Here is a 21,505-nt window from a genome sequence, read left to right as displayed (position 1 = left end):
GCGTGCGTCCCATGCAGCGCAGCCGCTCCCCGCGTCCCGTGCCGCGCAGCCGCTGCTGTCTTCGCGCCTCGTGCCGCTGCTCTCTGCCCCACGCGCGCCACGCCAGCCGCTGCGTCTTCCGCATGCCGCTCCCTTCAGCCGCCGCGTCCGCCTCTCGTTGCAGCCGCATCTGCTGCTGCTGCCACCTCCCCCTCCCAAACCTAACCCTAGCCGCCACCCCGCACGCCGCCGCCATGTCATGGCCCTCCTCCCCCGGCTCCTCCACCACCCAATCGTCCAACCCGTTCGCTGGTCCCGAGCCCTCCGCCACCGCCATCCGTGACCTCAATATTCAGGCCCGTGTCCCCATCCGTCTCGACAGCTCCAGCACGTCGTACTACGCGTGGAAGACCTATTTCAACCTCGTCTTCTGCGAGTACTATCTCATCGAGCATATCGACGGTTTCGTGCACAGCGCGTACATGCGCGGCGACCCGGAGTGGTCCGCCATCGAGGCCACGATCATCTGTTGGTTCTACCAGACGGTCTCAAAGGACATCTTCCACACGGTCGTCGCCGAGGACGACGACGCCTGCACCGTGTGGGCCAAGATCAACGCTGAAAGCACAAGTGCTCCCTGGGTGTTTTTGGTAATCAATGTCAACATATCTCTTGTTGGACTAATATTTCTACCTAGTATATTTCAGATAAGTTCAACAATGGAGTGGCATGGACTAGAGGATGTGGAACCTCTTCAATATGCTAAGGACAAAGGATTGGCTCAAGCTCAAAGCTCAGGACTCTACTTTTTCTATTTTAGTGATCCAAGATCACATTGAGTCCATAGGAAAGCCAATACTATTAAGAGGGGATGAGGTGTTGCTTAATGGCTTGCTTGCTCAAAGTGCTTAGTGATATGCTCCAAAGCCCTCAACCACTTCCTCACTTCCAAATATGTCCCAAACCAGAAGTCAAACTCGGCCCCACCGATTTGATCTATCCGGAAGCACCGAGTTCACTTGATATAGCCACTGCCAGAAACCCTAATCAGTTCGGTCTCACCGATGGGATCTCGGTCTCACCGAGATGGGCTTGCAAACTCTCTGTTGCCTATTGCAATAATTTTGGTCCTACCGAGATATGCAATCGGCCCCACAGAGTTTGCTTGGCCAACTCTCTGTTTCGTTTATTACCCAAATCGGTCCCACCGAGTTTGAGTAATCGGTCAAACCGTGTTTTGGATTTACCCTAACCCTAGCACATAGGTCCCAGCGAAACACCTAACGGTCACATTATGAACCAAATCGGTCTGACCGAGTTCTTTGAATCGGTCCCACCGAGTTTGGTGATTTGTGTGTAACGGTTAGATTTTGTGTGGAGGCTATAAATACCCCTCCACCCACTCTTCATTCGTGGAGAGAGCCATCAGAACATGCCTACACTTCCAACACATATTTTCTGAGAGAACCACCTACACTTGTGTTGAGGTCAAGATATCCCATTCCAACCACATAAATCTTGATCTCTAGCCTTCCCCAAGTTGCTTTCCACTCAAATCTTCTTTCCACCAAATCCAATCCTACGAGAGAGAGTTGAGTGTTGGGGAGACTATCATTTGAAGCACAAGAGCAAGGAGTTCATCATCAACACACCATTTGTTACTTCTTGGAGAGTGGTGTCTCCTAGATTGGCTAGGTGTTACTTGGGAGCCTCCGTCAAGATTGTGGAGTTGAACCAAGGAGTTTGTAAGGGCAAGGAGATCGCCTACTTCGTGAAGATCTACCCTAATGAGGCAAGTCCTTCGTGGGCGACGGCCATGGTGGGATAGACAAGGTTGCTTCTTTGTGGACCCTTCGTGGGTGGAGCCCTCCGTGGACTCGTGCAACTGTTACCCTTCGTGGGTTGAAGTCTCCATCAACGTGGATGTACGATAGCAGCACCTATCGGAACCACAGATAAAAAATCTCCGTGTCTCCAAATTGTGTTTGCACACTCCAATCCCTTCTCTTTACATTCTTGCAACTTGCATGCTTTACTTTCCGCTGCTCATATACTCTTGTATGCTTGCATGCTTGCTTGATATGTATTGTGAACGTTTAAACTTGTGCTAAAACTCCACATCAACTTAAAGGAAATTAAAAACTGCAACTTTTCTTGATTAGAGTCTATTCACCCCCCTTCTAGACACCTCTTCTCGATCCTTTCAATTGGTATCAGAGCTTTGGTCTCCATTGCCTTGGTTTAAACACCTTTGGAGGAAGATGGATGGTCTACTTTGGGGAGTCTTAGACGTAGAGTGCCTATTCTTGGTGGAGAGTTTTTCTATGAGTGGAAAAATGAAATGCTTGAGATTTTGAATGAATATCATTTGAACAAGTACATTACTAGCCCTTGTGCACCTCATATTGATCCTTTGCATCCTACACCCGAAGAGGATCTTGACATGATTCGTAATCTTAGAACTATCAATCTTATCATTAGAGGATAGCCCAAAAATTTGATTGCTAGTTTGCCTACTCTTGATTGTGCCTATACTATGTGGAGATTTCTTGAGGAACGATTTCCAAATTATTCCTTGAAAAATTTAGACGAAATTCTCCATAAGTCTATTGCCTTGAGTAAGATGAATTCTAGTGGTCCTAGCTTTGGTGATTGTCTATTTGAGCTTACCAATCTCATGCATGCCAAAGGAGATGTTAGAATCATTAGCAATATCATTTCCGAAGCTATTAGAATTCATAAATATAACCATAGGAATGATCATGTGTCTATTGAATTACCCTCTCTAGGAGTTGATCAATCACAAGATGATGTTGGATACTATGATGAGCATGATGATAGTGACTATGATCTTGATGATGCAATGAGACACTTTGGTCTTATGACAAATCTTCGCGGCTACGTGGCTGGAGGAAAGGAATGGGTTCTTGATAGTGGATGTACTGATCATATGACCGGAGATAAAGATATGTTCCGTGAGCTTGCTGAAAACGACGGCCCTCGAAAGTATGTCACTTTTGGTGATAACTCAAAGGGTAAGGTGGTTGGCCTAGGTAAGGTGGCCATCTCACATGATAGCTCCATACAAAATGTCATGCTCGTTGAATCTCTTGGGTACAATTTACTTTCAGTATCTAGACTTGCTGATTTCGGTTTCAATGTCCTATTTACTGAGGTAGATTACCAAGTGTTTCGTATAGACAATCGTAAAATGGTCTTTACCGGTATACGTAGAGGTGATCTTTACATTGTTGATTTCACTAAAAAGGCTCAACCTAGCACTTGCTTAATTGCTAAGTCTTCTAAAGGCTGGTTGTGGCATAGAAGGCTAGGTCATGTGGGCATGCGAAATCTTGATAAGCTTATTAAAGGTGATCATATCCTTGGAATAAAAGATGTCATATTTGACAAGGATAGACTTTGTAGTGCTTGTCAGGCAGGAAAACAGGTTGGAGGAAGTCATCGCGCGAAGAACATCATGAAGGAAATATGCCCTAGAGGCAATAATAAAGTTATTATTTATTTCCTTATAATCATGATAAATGTTTATTATTCATGCTAGAATTGTATTAACCGGAAACATAATACATGTGTGAATACATAGACAAACAAAGTGTCACTAGTATGCCTCTACTTGACTAGCTCGTTAATCAAAGATGGTTATGTTTCCTAACCATGAACAATGAGTTGTTATTTGATTAACGGGATCACATCATTAAGAGAATGATCTGATTGACATGACCCATTCCATTAGCTTAGCACCCGATCGTTTAGTATGTTGCTATTGCTTTCTTCATGACTTATACATGTTCCTATAACTATGAGATTATGCAACTCCCGTTTACCGGAGGAACACTTTCGGTACTACCAGACGTCACAATGTAACTTGGTGATTATAAAGGAGTACTACAGGTGTCTCCAAAGGTACATGTTGGGTTGGCGTATTTCAAGATTAGGTTTTGTCACTCCGATTGTCGGAGAGGTATCTCTGGGCCCTCTCGGTAATGCACATCACTTAAGCCTTGCAAGCATTGCAACTAAATGAGTTAGTTGCGGGATGATGTATTACAGAATGAGTAAAGAGACTTGCCAGCAACGAGATTGAACTAGGTATTGGAATACCGACGATCGAATCTCGGGCAAGTAACATACCGATGACAAAGGGAACGATGTATGTTGTTATGCGGTCTGACTGATAAAGATCTTCGTAGAATATGTAGGAGCCAATATGGGCATCCAGGTCCCGCTATTGGTTATTGACTGGAGACATGTCTCGGTCATGTCTACATTGTTCTCGAACCCGTAGGGTCCGCACGCTTAAGGTTACGATGACAATTATATTATGAGTTTATGCATTTTGATGTACCGAAGGTTGTTTGGAGTCCCGGATGTGATCACGGACATGAAGAGGAGTCTCGAAATTGTCGAGACATAAAGATTGATATATTGGAAGCCTATGTTTGGATATCGGAAGTGTTCCGGGTGAAATCGGGATTTTACCGGAGTACCGGGAGGTTACCGGAACCCCGCGGGAGCTAAATGGGCCATGATGGGCCTTAGTGGAAAAGAGAAGAGGCAGCCCTACATGGGCCACGCGCCCCTCCCCTCCCTTGGTCCGAATTGGACAAGGAGAGGGGGCCGGCCCCTCTCTCTCTTTCCCCCCCCTCCACAAGTCCTATTCCAACTAGGATTGGGGGGGGGGGGAATCCTACTCCCAGAGGGAGTAGGACTCTCCTGGCGCGCCCTATGTGGCCGGCCAGCCTCCCCCCCTTTGGTCCTTTATATACCGAGGCAGAGGCACCCTAGAACACACAAGTTGATCCACGTGATCTATTCCTTAGCCGTGTGCGGCGCCCCCAGCCACCATAGTCCTCGATAATACTGTAGCAGAGTTTAGGCGAAGCCCTGCTGCTGTAGTGTATCAAGATCGTCACCATGCCGTCGTGCTGACGGAACTCTTCCCCGACACTTTGCTGGATCGGAGTCCGGGGATCGTCATCGAGCTGAACGTGTGCTCGAACTCGGAGGTGCCGTAGTTTCGGTGCTTGATCGGTCGGATCGTGAAGACGTACGACTACATCAACCAAACGCTTCCGTTGTCGATCTACTAGGTATGTAGATCACACTCCCCCCTCGTTGCTATACATCACATGATCTTGCGTGTGCGTAGGAATTTTTTTGAAATTACTACGAAACCCAACAGTGGCATCCGAGCCTAGGTTTTATATGTTGATGTTATATGCACGAGTAGAACACAAGTGAGTTGTGGGCGATATAAGTCATACTGCCTACCAGCTTGTCATACTTTGGTTCGGCGGTATTGTTGGATGAAGCGGCCCAGACCGACATTACGCGTACGCTTACGCGAGACCGGTTCTCCCGACGTGCTTTGCACAGAGGTGGCTTGTGGGCGACAGTTTCTCCAACTTTAGTTGAACCGAGTGTGGCTACGCCCGGTCCTTGCGAAGGTTAAAACGGAGTCAAATTGACAAACTATCGTTGTGGTTTTGATGCGTAGGTGAGATTGGTTCTTACTTAAGCCCGTAGCAGCCACGTAAAACTTGCAACAACAAAGTAGAGGACGTCTAACTTGTTTTTGCAGGGCATGTTGTGATGTGATATGGTCAAGACATGATGCTGAATTTTTATTGTATGAGATGATCATGTTTTGTAACCGAGTTATCGGCAACCGGCAGGAGCCATATGGTTGTCGCTTTATTGTATGCAATGCAATCGCGATGTAATGCTTTACTTTATCACTAAACGGTAGCGATAGTCGTAGAAGCACAAGCTTGGCGAGACGACAACGATGCTACGATGGAGATCAAGGTGTCACGCCGATGACGATGGTGATCACGACGGTGCTTCGGAGATGGAGATCACAAGCACAAGATGATGATGGCCATATCATATCACTTATATTGATTGCATGTGATGTTTATCTTTTATGCATATTATCTTGCTTTGATTGACGGTAGCATTATAAGATGATCTCTCACTAAATTATCAAGAAGTGTTCTCCCTGAGTATGCACCGTTGCGAAAGTTCTTCGTGATGAGACACCACGTGATGATCGGGTGTGATAGGTTCTACGTTCAAATACAACGGGTGCAAAACAGTTGCACACGCGGAATACTCAGGTTATACTTGACGAGCCAAGCATATACAAATATGGCCTCGGAACACGGAGACCGAAAGATCGAGCGTGAATCATATAGTAGATATGATCAACATAATGATGTTCACCAATGAAAACTACTCCATCTCACGTGATGATCGGACATGGTTTAGTTGATTTGGATCACGTAATCACTTAGAGGATTAGAGGGATGTCTATCTAAGTGGGAGTTCTTTAAGTAAATTAACTGAACTTAAATTTATCACGAAACTTAGTACCTGATTAGTATCTTGCTTGTTTATGTTTGATTGTAGATAGATGGCTCGTGCTGTTGTTCCGTTGAATTTTAATGCGTTCCTTGAGAAAGCAAAGTTGAAAGATGATGGTAGCAATTACACGGACTGGGTCCGTAACTTGAGGATTATCCTCATTGCTGCACAGAAGAATTACGTCCTGGAAACACCGCGGGGTGCCAGGCCTGCTGCAGAGCAACGCCGGATGTTATGAACGTCTGGCAGAGCAAAGCTGATGACTACTCGATAGTTCAGTGTGCCATGCTTTACGGCTTAGAATCGGGACTTCAACGACGTTTTGAACGTCATGGAGCATATGAGATGTTCCAGGAGTTGAAGTTAATATTTCAAGCAAATGCCCGGATTGAGAGATATGAAGTCTCCAATAAGTTCTATAGCTGCAAGATGGAAGAGAACAGTTCTGTTAATGAGCATATACTCAAAATGTCTGGGTATAATAATCACTTGATTCAATTGGGAGTTAATCTTCCAGATGATTGCGTCATCGACAGAATTCTCCAATCACTGCCACCAAGCTACAAGAGCTTCGTGATGAACTATAATATGTAAGGGATGAATAAGACTATTCCCGAGCTCTTCCGATGCTGAAAGCTGCGGAGGTAGAAATCAAGAAGGAGCATCAAGTGTTGATGGTCAACAAGACCACTAGTTTCAAGAAAAAGGGCAAAGGGAAGAAGAAGGGGAACTTCAAAAAGAACGGCAAGCAAGTTGCTACTCAAGAGAAGAAACCCAAACCTGGACCTAAGCCTGAAACTGAGTGCTTCTATTGCAAGCAGACTGGTCACTGGAAGCGGAACTGCCCCAAGTATTTGGCGGATAAGAAGGATGGCAAGGTGAACAAAGGTATATGTGATATACATGTTATTGATGTGTACCTTACTAATGCTCGCAGTAGCACCTGGGTATTTGATACTGGTTCTGTTGCTAATATTTGCAACTCGAAACAGGGACTACGGATCAAGCGAAGAATGGTTAAGGACGAGGTGACGATGCGCGTGGGAAACGGTTCCAAAGTCGATGTGATCGCAGTCGGCACGCTACCTCTACATCTACCTTCGGGATTAGTATTAGACCTAAATAATTGTTATTTGGTGCCAGCGTTAAGCATGAACATTATATCTGGATCTTGTTTGATGCGAGACGGTTATTCATTTAAATCAGAGAATAATGGTTGTTCTATTTATATGAGTAATATCTTTTATGGTCATGCACCCTTGAAGAGTGGTCTATTCTTGTTGAATCTCGATAGTAGTAACACACATATTCATAATGTTGAAGCCAAAATATGCAGAGTTGATAATGAGAGTGCAACTTATTTGTGGCACTGCCGTTTAGGTCATATCGGTGTAAAGCGCATGAAGAAACTCCATACTGATGGACTTTTGGAACCACTTGATTATGAATCACTTGGTACTTGCGAACCGTGCCTCATGGGCAAGATGACTAAAATGTCGTTCTCCGGTACTATGGAGAGAGCAACAGATTTGTTGGAAATCATACATACAGATGTATGTGGTCCGATGAATATTGAGGCTCGTGGCGGATATCGTTATTTTCTCACCTTCACAGATGATTTAAGCAGATATGGGTATATCTAATTAATGAAACATAAGTCTGAAACATTTGAAAAGTTCAAAGAATTTCAGAGTGAAGTTGAAAATCATCGTAACAAGAAAATAAAGTTTCTATGATCTGATCGTGGAGGAGAATATTTGAGTTACGAGTTTGGTGTACATTTGAAAAATTGTGGAATAGTTTCGCAACTCACGCCACCCGAAACACCTCAGCGTAATGGTGTGTCCGAACGTCGTAATCGTACTTTACTGGATATGGTGAGATCTATGATGTCTCTTACTGATTTACCGCTATCGTTTTGGGGATACGCTCTAGAGACAGCCGCATTCACGTTAAATAGGGCACCATCAAAATCCGTTGAGACGACGCCTTATGAACTGTGGTTTGGCAAGAAACCAAAGTTGTCGTTTCTGAAAGTTTGGGGCTGCGATGCTTATGTGAAAAAGCTTCAACCTGATAAGCTCGAACCCAAATCGGAGAAATGTGTCTTCATAGGAATCCAAAGGAAACTATTGGATACACCTTCTATCACAGATCCGAAGGCAAGACTTTTGTTGCTAAATTCGGAAACTTTCTGGAGAAGGAGTTTCTCTCGAAAGAAGTGAGTGGGAGGAAAGTAGAACTTGACGAGGTAACTGTACCTGCTCCCTTATTGGAAAGTAGTACATCACAGAAACCTGTTTCTGCGACACCTACACCGATTAGTGAGGAAGCTAATGATAATGATCATGAAACTTCAGAACAAGATACTACTAAACCTCGTAGATCAACCAGAGTAAGATCCGCACCAGAGTGGTACGGTAATCCTGTTCTGGAAGTCATGCTACTAGATCATGATGAACCTATGAACTATGAAGAAGCAATGGTGAGCCCAGATTCCGCAAAGTGGCTTGAAGCCATGAAATCTGAGATGGGATCCATGTATGAGAACAAAGTATGGACTTTGGTTGACTTGCCCGATGATCGGCAAGCAATTGAGAATAAATGGATCTTCAAGAAGAAGACTGACGCTGACGGTAATATTACTGTCTACAAAGCTCGACTTGTCGCAAAAGGTTTTCGGCAAGTTCAAGGGATTGACTACGATGAGACCTTCTCACCCGTAGCGATGCTTAAGTCTGTCCGAATCATGTTAGCAATTGCCGCATTTTATGATTATGAAATTTGGCAGATGGATGTCAAAACTGCATTCCTGAATGGATTTCTGGAAGAAGAGTTGTATATGATGCAACCAGAAGGTTTGGTCGATCCAAAGGGAGCTAACAAAGTGTGCAAGCTCCAGCGATCCATTTATGGACTGGTGCAAGCCTCTCGGAGTTGGAATAAACGTTTTGATAGTGTGATCAAAGCATTTGGTTTTATACAGACTTTTGGAGAAGCCTGTATTTACAAGAAAGTGAGTGGGAGCTCTATAGCATTTCTGATATTATATGTGGATGACATATTACTAATTGGAAATGATGTAGATTTCTGGATAGCATAAAGGGATACTTGAATAAAAGTTTTTCAATGAAAGATCTCGGTGAAGCTTCTTACATATTAGGCATTAAGATCTATAGAGATAGATCAAAACGCTTAATTGGACTTTCACAAACCACATACCTTGACAAAATTTTGAAGAAGTTCAAAATGGATCAAGCAAAGAAAGGGTTCTTGCCTGTGTTACAAGGTGTGAAGTTGAGTAAGACTCAATGCCCGACCACTACAGAAGATAGAGAGAATATGAAAGATGTTCCCTATGCATCAGCCATAGGATCTATCATGTATGCAATGCTGTGTACCAGACCTGATGTGTGCCTTGCTATAAGTCTAGCAGGGAGGTACCAAAGTAATCCAGGAGTGGATCACTGGACAGCGGTCAAGAACATCCTGAAATACCTGAAAAGGACTAAGGATATGCTTCTCGTATATGGAGGTGACAAAGAGCTCATCGTAAAAGGTTACATTGATGCAAGCTTTGACACTGATCCGGACGATTCTAAATCGCAAACCGGATACGTGTTTACATTAAACGGTGGAGCTGTCAGTTGGTGCAGTTCTAAACAAAGCGTTGTAGCGGGATCTACATGTGAAGCGGAGTACATAGCTGCTTCGGAAGCAGCAAATGAAGGAGTCTGGATGAAGGAGTTCATATCCGATCTGGGTGTCATACCTAGTGCATCGGGTCCAATGAAAATCTGTTGTGACAATACTGGTGCAATTGCCTTGGCAAAGGAATCCAGATTTCACAAGAGAACCAAGCACATCAAGAGACGCTTCAATTCCATCCGGGATCTAGTCCAGGTGGGAGACATAGAGATTTGCAAGATACATACGGATCTGAATATTGCAGACCCGTTGACTAAGCCTCTTCCACGAGCAAAACATGATCAGCACCAAGGCTCCATGGGTGTTAGAATCATTACTGTGTAATCTAGATTATTGACTCTTGTGCAAGTGGGAGACTGAAGGAAATATGCCCTAGAGGCAATAATAAAGTTATTATTTATTTCCTTATAATCATGATAAATGTTTATTATTCATGCTAGAATTGTATTAACCGGAAACATAATACATGTGTGAATACATAGACAAACAAAGTGTCACTAGTATGCCTCTACTTGACTAGCTCGTTAATCAAAGATGGTTATGTTTCCTAACCATGAACAAAGAGTTGTTATTTGATTAACGGGATCACATCATTAGGTGAATGATCTGATTGACATGACCCATTCCATTAGCTTAGCACCCGATCGTTTAGTATGTTGCTATTGCTTTCTTCATGACTTATACATGTTCCTATAACTATGAGATTATGCAACTCCCGTTTACCGGAGGAACACTTTGGGTACTACCAAACGTCACAACGTAACTGGGTGATTGTAAAGGAGTACTACAGGTGTCTCCAAAGGTACATGTTGGGTTGGCGTATTTCAAGATTAGGTTTTGTCACTCTGATTGTTGGAGAAGTATCTCTGGGCCCTCTCGGTAATGCACATCACTTAAGCCTTGCAAGCATTGCAACTAAATGAGTTAGTTGCGGGATGATGTATTACAGAACGAGTAAAGAGACTTGCCAGCAACGAGATTGAACTAGGTATTGGAATACCGACGATCGAATCTCGGGCAAGTAACATACCGATGACAAAGGGAACGACGTATGTTGTTATGCGGTCTGACCGATAAAGATCTTCGTAGAATATGTAGGAGCCAATATGGGCATCCAGGTCCCGCTATTGGTTATTTACTGGAGACATGTCTCGGTCATGTCTACATTGTTCTCGAACCCGTAGGGTCCGCACGCTTAAGGTTACGATGACAGTTATATTATGAGTTTATGCATTTTGATGTACCGAAGGTTGTTCGGAGTCCCGGATGTGATCACGGACATGATGAGGAGTCTCGAAATGGTCGAGACATAAAGATTGATATATTGGAAGCCTATGTTTGGATATCGGAAGTGTTCCGGGTGAAATCGGGATTTTACCGGAGTACCGGGAGGTTACCGGAACCCCGCGGGAGCTAAATGGGCCATGATGGGACTTAGTGGAAAAGAGAAGAGGCAGCCCTACATGGGCCGCGCGCCCCTCCCCTCCCTTGGTCCGAATTGGACAAGGAGAGGGGGCCGGCCCCTCTCTCTCTTCCCCCCCCCTCCACAAGTCCTATTCCAACTAGGATTGGGGGGGGGGGGGAATCCTACTCCCAGAGGGAGTAGGACTCTCCTGGCGCGCCCTATGTGGCTGGCCAGCCTCCCCCCTTTGGTCCTTTATATACCGAGGCAGAGGCACCCTAGAACACACAAGTTGATCCACGTGATCTATTCCTTAGCCGTGTGCGGCGCCCCCAGCCACCATAGTCCTCGATAATGCTGTAGCAGAGTTTAGGCGAAGCCCTGCTGCTGTAGTGCATCAAGATCGTCACCACGCCGTCGTGCTGACGGAACTCTTCCCCGACACTTTGCTGGATCAGAGTCCGGGGATCGTCATCGAGCTGAACGTGTGCTCGAGCTCGGAGGTGCCGTAGTTTCGGTGCTTGATCGGTCGGATCGTGAAGACGTACGACTACATCAACCAAACGCTTCCGTTGTCGATCTACTAGGTATGTAGATCACACTCCCCCCTCGTTGCTATACATCACATGATCTTGCGTGTGCGTAGGAATTTTTTTTGAAATTACTACGAAACCCAACACATCATGACCACGAGAAGACCACTCGAGCTACTTCACATGGATCTCTTTGGTCCAAATGCCTACAAGAGTCTCGGTGGTAACTCAGTTGGTCTAGTCATAGTTGATGATTTTTCAAGATTTACGTGGATGTTCTTTCTTGATGACAAATCGCAGGTCCAAAAGATCTTCAAAAACTTCGCTAGGAAGGCCCAAAATCAATTTGACGTGAAGATCAAAAAGGTTCGGAGCGACAATGGAACGGAGTTCAAGAACGCAAATGTGGATACCTTTCTTGACGAAGAGGGGATTTCACACGAGTTCTCAGCTACGTACACACCTGAACAAAATGGAGTTGTTGAGAGAAAGAACCGGACTCTTATTGAGATGGAAGAACGATGTTTGATGAGTACAAGACTCCAAAACACTTTTGGGCGGAAGCGGTTGAGACAGCTTGTCATGCGACAAATTGCTTGCATCTTCACAAGCTACTCATCGATAACAAACCCCAAGTTGGATACTTTCGAGTATTTGGCTCAGAGTGCTACATTCTTGATAAGCATCGTCTTTCTAAATTTGCTCCTAAATCTCATGAAGGTTTCCTACTTGGTTATGGCTCAAACTCTCACACTTACCGTGTCTACAACAATTTCACCCGAAAGTTTGAAGAGACGGTAGATGTGAAGTTTGATGAATCTAACGGCTCTCAAGTAGAGAAATTGCCAATTGGTATAGGAGACAAAGACCCTTCGGAAGCTATCCAAGACTTGTCTGGCAAGATTCGTCAAACGGAGGTGAAGGAGAGTACCTCGTCCGTCCAAGTGGAAGCTTCTACCTCACGACAAGGTGGACCAAGAATTGATACGGAAGCATCCACAAGTGGGACACACCAAGACGAAGAAAACAAGGAAGTACACCAAGATGAACATCAACAACCTCCTTCTCCACCACGACAAGAGAATGACAACGTCAACAATGAAGAAGGCCAAGAAGAAGAACAAGATGAAGAAGATGTTCCACCCCGAGCCAAGCCAAAGCTCCCACGAGTTTGAGCAAGAATTGCCAAAGACCATCCCGTCGAGCAAATCTACAATGATATCCAAACCGGGAGAACCACTCGCTCTAAAACTCGTTTGGCTAACTTTTGTGAACATTACTCATTCATCTCTAGCATTGAACCTATGAAGGTTGAAGAAGCATTGGAAGATCCGGATTGGATAAACGCTATGCATGAAGAGCTACACAACTTTGAGAGAAATCAAGTGTGGACATTGGTCGAGAAGCCCGACAACAACCACAACATCATTGGTACCAAATGGGTGTTTCGCAGCAAGCAAGATGAAGATGGTCAAGTCGTCCGCAACAAAGCTCGCCTAGTCACCCAAGGCTACACTCAAGTCGAAGGTATGGACTATGGTGAGACATATGCTCCCGTTGCTAGACTTGAGTCCATTCGCATCTTACTTTCTTATGCTAATCACCATGATATCACCTTGTACCAAATGGACATTAAAAGTTCTTTCCTAAATGGTGAAATTGAGGAGGAAGTTTATGTTAAGCAACCCCTCGGCTTTGTCAATCCTAAGAAACCTAATCATGTTTACAAACTTCACAAAGCCCTTTATGGTCTTAAACAAGCCCCCAGAGCGTGGTATAAATGCTTGACCAAGTTCCTTATTGAAAAAGGCTTTGAAATTGGTAAAATTGATTCTACTCTTTTTACTAAAAGGGTTAATGGAGAACTATTTTTGTGCCAAATTTATGTTGATGATATTATATTTGGTTCAACTAACCCTCATTTTAGTGAGAAGTTTGGAAATCTAATGTCGGAGAAGTTTGAGATGTCTATGATGAGTGAACTCAAATTCTTTCTTGGTTTGCAAATCAAGCAAACTAAGGAAGGTACCTTTGTTTCTCAAACAAAGTACACCAAGGACTTATTCAAGAAGTTCAATATGCAAGAATGCAAAGGTATGTCTACACCCATGCCTACTAGTGGACATCTTGACTTGACTAAGGATGGTGAACCGGTTGATCAAAAAGTTTACCGCTCTATGATTGGTTCATTGTTATATCTATGTGCCTCCCGTCCTGACATTATGCTAAGTGTGTGCATGTGTGCACGATATCAAGCGGCCCCTAAAGAGTGTCATCTTAAGGCTGTGAAAAGGATAGTGAGATACTTAATATACACACCAAATTTTGGCATTTGGTATCCTAAGAGATCTTCTTTCGATCTTGTCGGTTACTCCAATTCGGACTATGCCGGAGACAAGGTTGATAGAAATTCCACTTCGGGTACTTGTCAATTTCTTGGTAGATCTCTTGTGTCTTGGTCTTCCAAGAAACAAAACTCGGTATCCTTATCCACCGCCGAAGCGGAATACATTGCCGCTGGATCATGTTGTGCTCAATTACTTTGGATGACCCAAACTCTTAAAGATTATGGGATATATGTGAAACATGTTCCATTGCTTTGTGACAATGGAAGTGCTATCAAGATTTCTCACCCGTGCAACATTCTCGAACTAAGCATATTGAAGTTCGTCATCATTTCATTCGAGATCATGTTGCCAAAGGGGACATTGATCTTAAGCATGTTCGTACCGATAAGCAATTAGCGGATATATTTACCAAACCGCTTGATGAGAAAGTTTTTTGCCGTTTGAGAGGTGAATTGAACATCATTGATGCTTCAAACTTGGAGTAGGAACTCCATTTGGATACATGCAAGGCACGAGCCTTTGACTAATCCTTGATATTTCTTTCATGATGCTATCTATATGTCTTGGATATTTTTGCACCCTTGCATGCTATTTAACTCTTGTAGGTACTTGGATGAATCTAAATCCATGAGATTGCAACTCACTCACATCTTGAGAAATCTCTACATCATCAAGTCTCTACACAATGGTGGTTGAAGACAAGGAAGCACAAAACTCTTCAAACATATCCTTTGACAAATTCTACATTAAGATTTATGATTGTCATTTTGGATACACAAGTGCTCTTCCTTGCAAAGCTAACCCATGTAGGAAGATGAACTCAAATTCCAAGTGGTGCTCCCAACTCTTGATGAGCTACATCAACCTTGAGCAACCCACACAAGTTCAACTACATGATCAAGATCAACACCACCACCCAAGGTATGTTATTCCATCTTAGAGAAGCTTTACTCCAAGACATGGGTCAAAGCAACTCAACAAGATGTGAATACATCAAGATGCTTAAACGAAAAATGGTAACCCCATTTTGAGCTTAAACGATGAGTATGACCTATGATCAAGTGTTCTCACTTGACCCCTAAGTCAATATACTCTAACATAGGTGACTTTGTCACCGCCCATTTCTAGATGAAGTTCTCTTGTGTTTCCTCTTGCATTTTTCTCATGCATATGTGTTTCCCCTTTAAAAAAACAAAAAAAAACTTCATCTAGATCTTTTCATTTCTTCTTGTTCTGCATTTTCTGCATCCAATTCTTTGCAATTCTTTCAGCAAATTCCTTGCAAATCCTTGTGAGATCTTAAGTGCCTAGTGAGCTGAGGTGACAAGTGTTTTCTCTATGATGGACTCGGACACACCGGTTTGTTTCTTTTGGTCCAACCGAATTCTCTCGGTGCCACCGAAGAACACAACTCGGTGCTACCGATTTCACTACAGGAAAGACAACTTGCCACTTATTCTGCAGTCTTTCTGCTCTAGCTCCACTCAATGACTCTTGTCCTCTACCAGCATCGCATTCGACTTGCTTTGTGACTCAAGGACCAAACCCTTCTACAATAAAACAAAAATCCAGAAGAGCCCTTCTTGGAAATTGATGTCAAAGGGGGAGAGAGGGATCACATCAAAGCTCTATGCTTAATCATTTCTATAGGGGGAGAGGATACTCAGGGGGAGTGTGTAAGAAACCCCAGATGATTGGTGTTCAAGAGGAGAGAAGTTACATGTATTTAAGAGGGGAAAGACATGTTCATATTTGATCATATTTGATTGCTTGCATTAGCTCTGTTGTCTTTTCTTTTGCTCTGATTTTCTGTTCCCTATCTTCTCCCAATATCCCATGTTAGATTCAGGGGGAGCAAGACATCTAAGGGAAGAAAATCCTTGAATTCATTGCACATCTTTACTTTCAGGGACATGTCTATATCAAACAGAGTACTCAGTACTCATTCTTTACATGTCATCCCAGTCTTGGTACTTTTGTGGTTCTTTTGTTTGCTCTGGCTAGTACATGTATCTGTGTTATCTAACCTTATTTACTTAGGTTCATTCCCTTCTAAGCCAACTCAAGACCACAAGGTAAGTATATGCATCACAATCATGTGTATGAGGATCTCTTGCTCTTGTACATACTGTTTGCAAGAAGGACTCATGAGCATGAAGGTACATTTCCTATATTCACATCATTTGCTCTGATGCATATAGCCAAGATACACGTAACACATGGATTACTCTGTCATGTTTATGCATTCACATGCTCCTATGTTCCATATTTATATGATTGCATACATGTAGGGGGAGCCTATACATGTTACATGTCTTTCCAAAGCTTTACTTGTTGATCTCTATATCTTTATCTAAAGCTTTGATGTATGTTGTCATCAATTACCAAAAAGGGGCAGATTCAAAGCACAAGTGCTCCCTGGGTGTTTTTGGTAATTAATGTCAACATATCTCTTGTTGGACTAATGTTTCTACCTAGTATGTTTCAGATAAGTTCAACAATGGAGTGGCATGGACTAGAGGATGTGGAACCTCTTCAATATGCTAAGGACAAAGGATTGGCTCATGCTCAAAGCTCATGACTCTACTTTTTCTATTTTAGTGATCCAAGATCACATTGAGTCCATAGGAAAGCCAATACTATTAAGAGGGGATGAGGTGTTGCTTAATGGCTTGCTTGCTCAAAGTGCTTAGTGATATGCTCCAAAGCCCTCAACCACTTCCTCACTTCCAAATATGTCCCAAACCAAAAGTCAAACTCGGCCCCACCAATTTGATCTATCCGACGCCACCGAGTTCACATAACATAGCCACTGCTAGAAACCCTAATCAGTTCGATCTCACCGATGGGATCTCGGTCTCACCGAGATGGGCTTACAAACTCTCTGTTGCCTATTGCAATAATTTCGGTCCTACCGAGATATGCAATCGGCCCCACCAAGTTTGCTTGGTCAACTCTCTGTTTCGCTTATTACCCAAATCGGACCCATCGAGTTTGAGTAATCGGTCAAACCGAGTTTTGGATTTACCCTAACCCTAGCACATCGGTCCCATCGAGTTGATCCAGTCGGTCCCACCGAAACACCTAATGGTCACATTATGAACCAAACCGGTGTAACCGAGTTCTTTGAATCAGTCCCACCAAGTTAGGTGATTTGTGTGTAACGGTTAGATTTTGTGTGGAGGCTATAAATACCCCTCCACCCACTCTTCATTCGTGGAGAGAGCCATCAGAACATGCCTACACTTCCAACACATATTTTCTTAGAGAGAACCACCTACACTTGTGTTGAGGTCAAGATATCCCATTCCAACCACATAAATATTGATCTCTAGCCTTCCCCAAGTTGCTTTCCACTCAAGTCTTCTTTCCACCAAATCCAATCCTATGAGGGAGAGTTGAGTGTTGGGGAGACTATCATTTGAAGCACAAGAGCAATGAGTTTATCATGCATCAACACACCATTTGTTACTTCTTGGAGAGTGGTGTCTCTAGATTGGCTAAGTGTTACTTGGGAGCCTTCGTCAAGATTGTGGAGTTGAACCAAGGAGTTTGTAAGGGCAAGGAAATCGCCTACTTCGTGAATATCTACCCTAGTGAGGCAAGTCCTTCGTGGGCGACGACCATGGTGGGATAGACAAGGTTGCTTCTTCGTGGACCCTTTGTGGGTGGAGCCCTCCGTGGACTCGCGCAACCGTTACCCTTCGTGGGTTGAAGTCTCCATCAACGTGGATGTATGATAGCAGCACCTATCGGAACCACGGATAAAAAATCTCTGTGTCTCCAAATTGCGTTTGCACACTCCAATCCCTTCTCTTTACATTCTTGCAACTTGCATGCTTTACTTTCCGCTGCTCATATACTCTTGTATGCTTGCATACTTGCTTGATATGTATTGTGCATGTTTAAACTTGTGCTAAAACTCCACATCAACTTAAGAGAAATTAAAAACTGCAGCTTTTCTTGATTAGAGTCTATTCATCCCCCCCCTCTAGACACCTCTTCTCGATCCTTTGAAACGCGCTCTTCACCGACAACAAACTCCAGTGCCTTGTTTTCTTGCAGCAGGAGTTTTTCGGTTGTCACCAGGACAACTCCACCATTGACGAGTACTGCATGAGGCTCAAGATGCTCCCGACGAGCTTCGCGACATCGGCGCTAAGGTCTCTAACGACCTCATGCTGAGCACCCTCATCGCCGGGCTCAATGAGGACTTCGGCAACGCGGTGTCCAACCTCACCCTGCTGCCGCAACCCACTTTCCAGCACGTCGTCGCGTACCTCAAACTTGAGGAGCGCCGGATCACAAAGCTGAAGCAGTGGGTCCAGCACACAGCTCTCACCGCCGGTACCACCCGTGGCGGCCCTGCTCCTCCGGCCACCCCCCGCCAGTCCGCGCCGCCAGCACCCGTCGGCTACTACCCTCTGCCGCCCGCTCCGCCCGCGCCCCCAGCGCCTCCCCAGCAGCCGCAAGGTGGCGGGGGCCGGCGCAACCGGCAGGGTGGCGGGGGCCGCTGCCAGCAGCAGCAGGCGCACGGCGTAGGGGGGCGCCCCACTTCCAGCAGCCGCCTCCACTGTGGGCCGCCGAGCAGAACCCGTGGATGGGCGTCGTCCACGCCTATCACATGCCCGTCCCACGGGCTCCTGCACCGGGTCTCCTTGGCCCCCGTCCAACGGGCCACCAGGCGTTTGTCTCCGCCCCCTACCAGCCCTACGGTGCCCCGCTCGCGCCGCCACCCCTCGGTGGCTCCGGCGCGCCCGCCCCGGCGCCGCCCTATGGAGACCAGCTGCCGCCGCCGGCACCTGCACCGTGGGACCCTGGCCTCCTGGCCGCCCTACACTCGGCGCCATCACCAAGCAACTATGGTGGCGGAGGCGACTGGTACATGGACTCGTGTGCTACTACGCACATGACAGCTCATCTCGGTAACCTTTCCTCTTCCACTCCAGTTCACACCCCTACTCGTATCACCCTTGGCAACGGTTCCTCTTTACCCATCACCCATGTCGGTAGCACTAGTTTTCCTTCTAATTCCACACCTATCACTATGTCTAATGTTCTCGTTTCACCTGATTTAGTCACTAACTTAGTCTCCGTTCGTCGTCTTACTCGTGAGAATCCTCTTACTGTGGAATTTGACGGTGTTGGTTTTTCTGTGAAGGACGCCCGTACCCAGATGGTGCTTCACCGATGTGATAGCCCTGACGAGCTTTACCCCGTGCACCCCGGCGCCTCCACTTCCACACTCGTCGCCCTCTCCGCCTGCGTCGATCTTTGGCATGCTCGCTTGGGCCACCCCAACCCCGCCATTTTGCGTTAGATTCTTAGGAGTTTTTCTTTCTCATATAATAAGCTCGACGAGCATACTTGTGAGGCTTGTTGTTTGGGCAAGCACGTTCGTCTTCCCTTTAGTGCATCTACTTCATTTTCCACTTTTCTGTTTCAGTTGATTCATAGTGATGTTTGGACGTCTCATGTTGTGAGTAACACGGGTTATCTATACTATTTGGTGATTTTAGATGATTATTCTCATTATGTGTTGACTTTTCCTCTTCGTCGTAAATCCGATGCATTAGGCACACTCATTGCCTTTTATTTCTATGTCACCACTCAGTTCGGTCGCCCCATACTTGCACTCCAAACTGATAACAGAAAAGAGTTTGACAACGTCGCTCTTCGCACACTTCTCGCCTCTCACGGCACCACCTTTCGTCTGACTTGCCCCTACACTTCACAGCAGAACGGCCGCCCCGAGCGCATTCTCTGCACTCTTAATGACTGCATTCGCAGTTTGCTTTTTCACGCTAACGTGTCCGCTCGGTTCTGTCCCGATGCCCTCGCCACCGCCTCTCTCTTAGTCAACATCCGTCCGTGTCGTCCTCGGTGGAACTACGCTCCTCACCACCTTCTTTTCGATACACCATCGTCCTATGATGGTCTTCGCATCTTTGGATGTCTCTGTTGTCCTAGCACTGCGTCCATCACGCCACACAAACTTGCACCCTGTTTCATCCCATGCATCTTCTTTGGCTAACCTCCCAACACCAAAGGTTACCGGTGCTATGATCCTATCACTCATCGTGTGTACACCTCGAGGCACGTGTACTTCGTCGAGACGGTGTTCCCTTTTTTTCAGGTTCCTCCGGCCGCGGCTCCTTCGGCTCCGGCCCACGCGCCCCCTAACTGGCACGATGCGCGGTGGCACCCCCCGGCTCGGCGCCTTCTGCCGCCCCCTCTCGGGTTCTCGACTCCCTCACCCGAGGTCGAGTCCGACCGGGCCCTCGGGTCCCCAGCTCCCTCCCACGAGGTCGAGCCAGTGAGCACCCCGCCCGTCACCCCGGCCGGCGCCGCCACTCCTGCGACGGGCTTGACCTCGACCTCGCCCATCGCCTCCTCCGCTGCTGGCTCGGCTGGCGCCGTCGCAGCTCCTGACGCCGCGGCCCCCGCCGCGGGCGCCCCTGTTGTGGTCGCGGCCCCGCTGCCGCTCTGGCACCCGCTGTCGCGGCGCCCGCTGCCGCGGCGCCCGCCGCCCTCGCCGGCCCGGTCACCCGTGCCCGTGCAGGAGTGCATCGGCCGAGCACACGCTACTCCTCCGACGGGTATGCGTGCGCTGCCTTGACTTCGACACCATCACCCATCCCCACCTCCGCTCGTGCTGCCCTTCGGGATCCCCATTGGCTGGCTGCAATGCAGGAGGAGTTCGACGCCCTACAGCGCAACCGCACATGGCAGCTTACCAGGCAACATCATCTTTGGCAAGTGGGTGTTTCGCCACAAGACTCGCCCGGACGATTCTCTCGAGCGCTACAAGGCTCGACGGGTGGTTCGTGGTTTTCGGCAACGCGCGGGCGTGGACTTCACCGACACCTTCGCCCCGGTTGTGAAACCGGGCACGATCCGCGCCGTCCTTCAGCTGGCGGTCTAGCGCGCCTGGCCTGTGCATCAGTTGGACATTTCCAACGCCTTCTTGCACGATCATCTCACCGAGCAGGTGTTCTGTGAGCAGCCCACTTGTTTCGTCGATGCCGAGCACCCCGACTTCGTGTGCTTGCTCTCCCGCTCTCTTTACGGGTTGAAGCAGGCGCCTCGGGCTTGGTACTAGCGTATCGCAACCTTCCTGCAGTCTCTGGGCTTTCGGTCCACTCGCT

General features: G+C 46.2%; 1 protein-coding gene across 1 annotated transcript; it reads left to right on the top strand.

Annotated features, from left to right (window-relative positions):
- Nucleotides 1-233: 233 nt before the first annotated feature.
- Nucleotides 234-19,677, top strand: LOC147977272 (uncharacterized). The gene is made up of 3 exons (XM_087521115.1): nucleotides 234-629; nucleotides 18,479-19,238; nucleotides 19,436-19,677. Exons 1-3 carry the CDS (start codon nucleotides 234-236, stop codon nucleotides 19,675-19,677), a joined length of 1,398 nt encoding a protein of 465 aa, XP_087377241.1.
- The last annotated feature ends 1,828 nt before the right edge of the window (nucleotides 19,678-21,505 follow it).

Source organism: Triticum urartu, chromosome 4A (assembly GCF_056163025.1).
Source record: "Triticum urartu cultivar PI428250 chromosome 4A, HENAU_Tu73, whole genome shotgun sequence".
In the NCBI taxonomy this organism is placed as follows: domain Eukaryota; kingdom Viridiplantae; phylum Streptophyta; class Magnoliopsida; order Poales; family Poaceae; genus Triticum; species Triticum urartu.
Note: the sequence above shows the minus strand (reverse complement) of the source record. Positions and strands in the feature narration are given on the sequence as shown.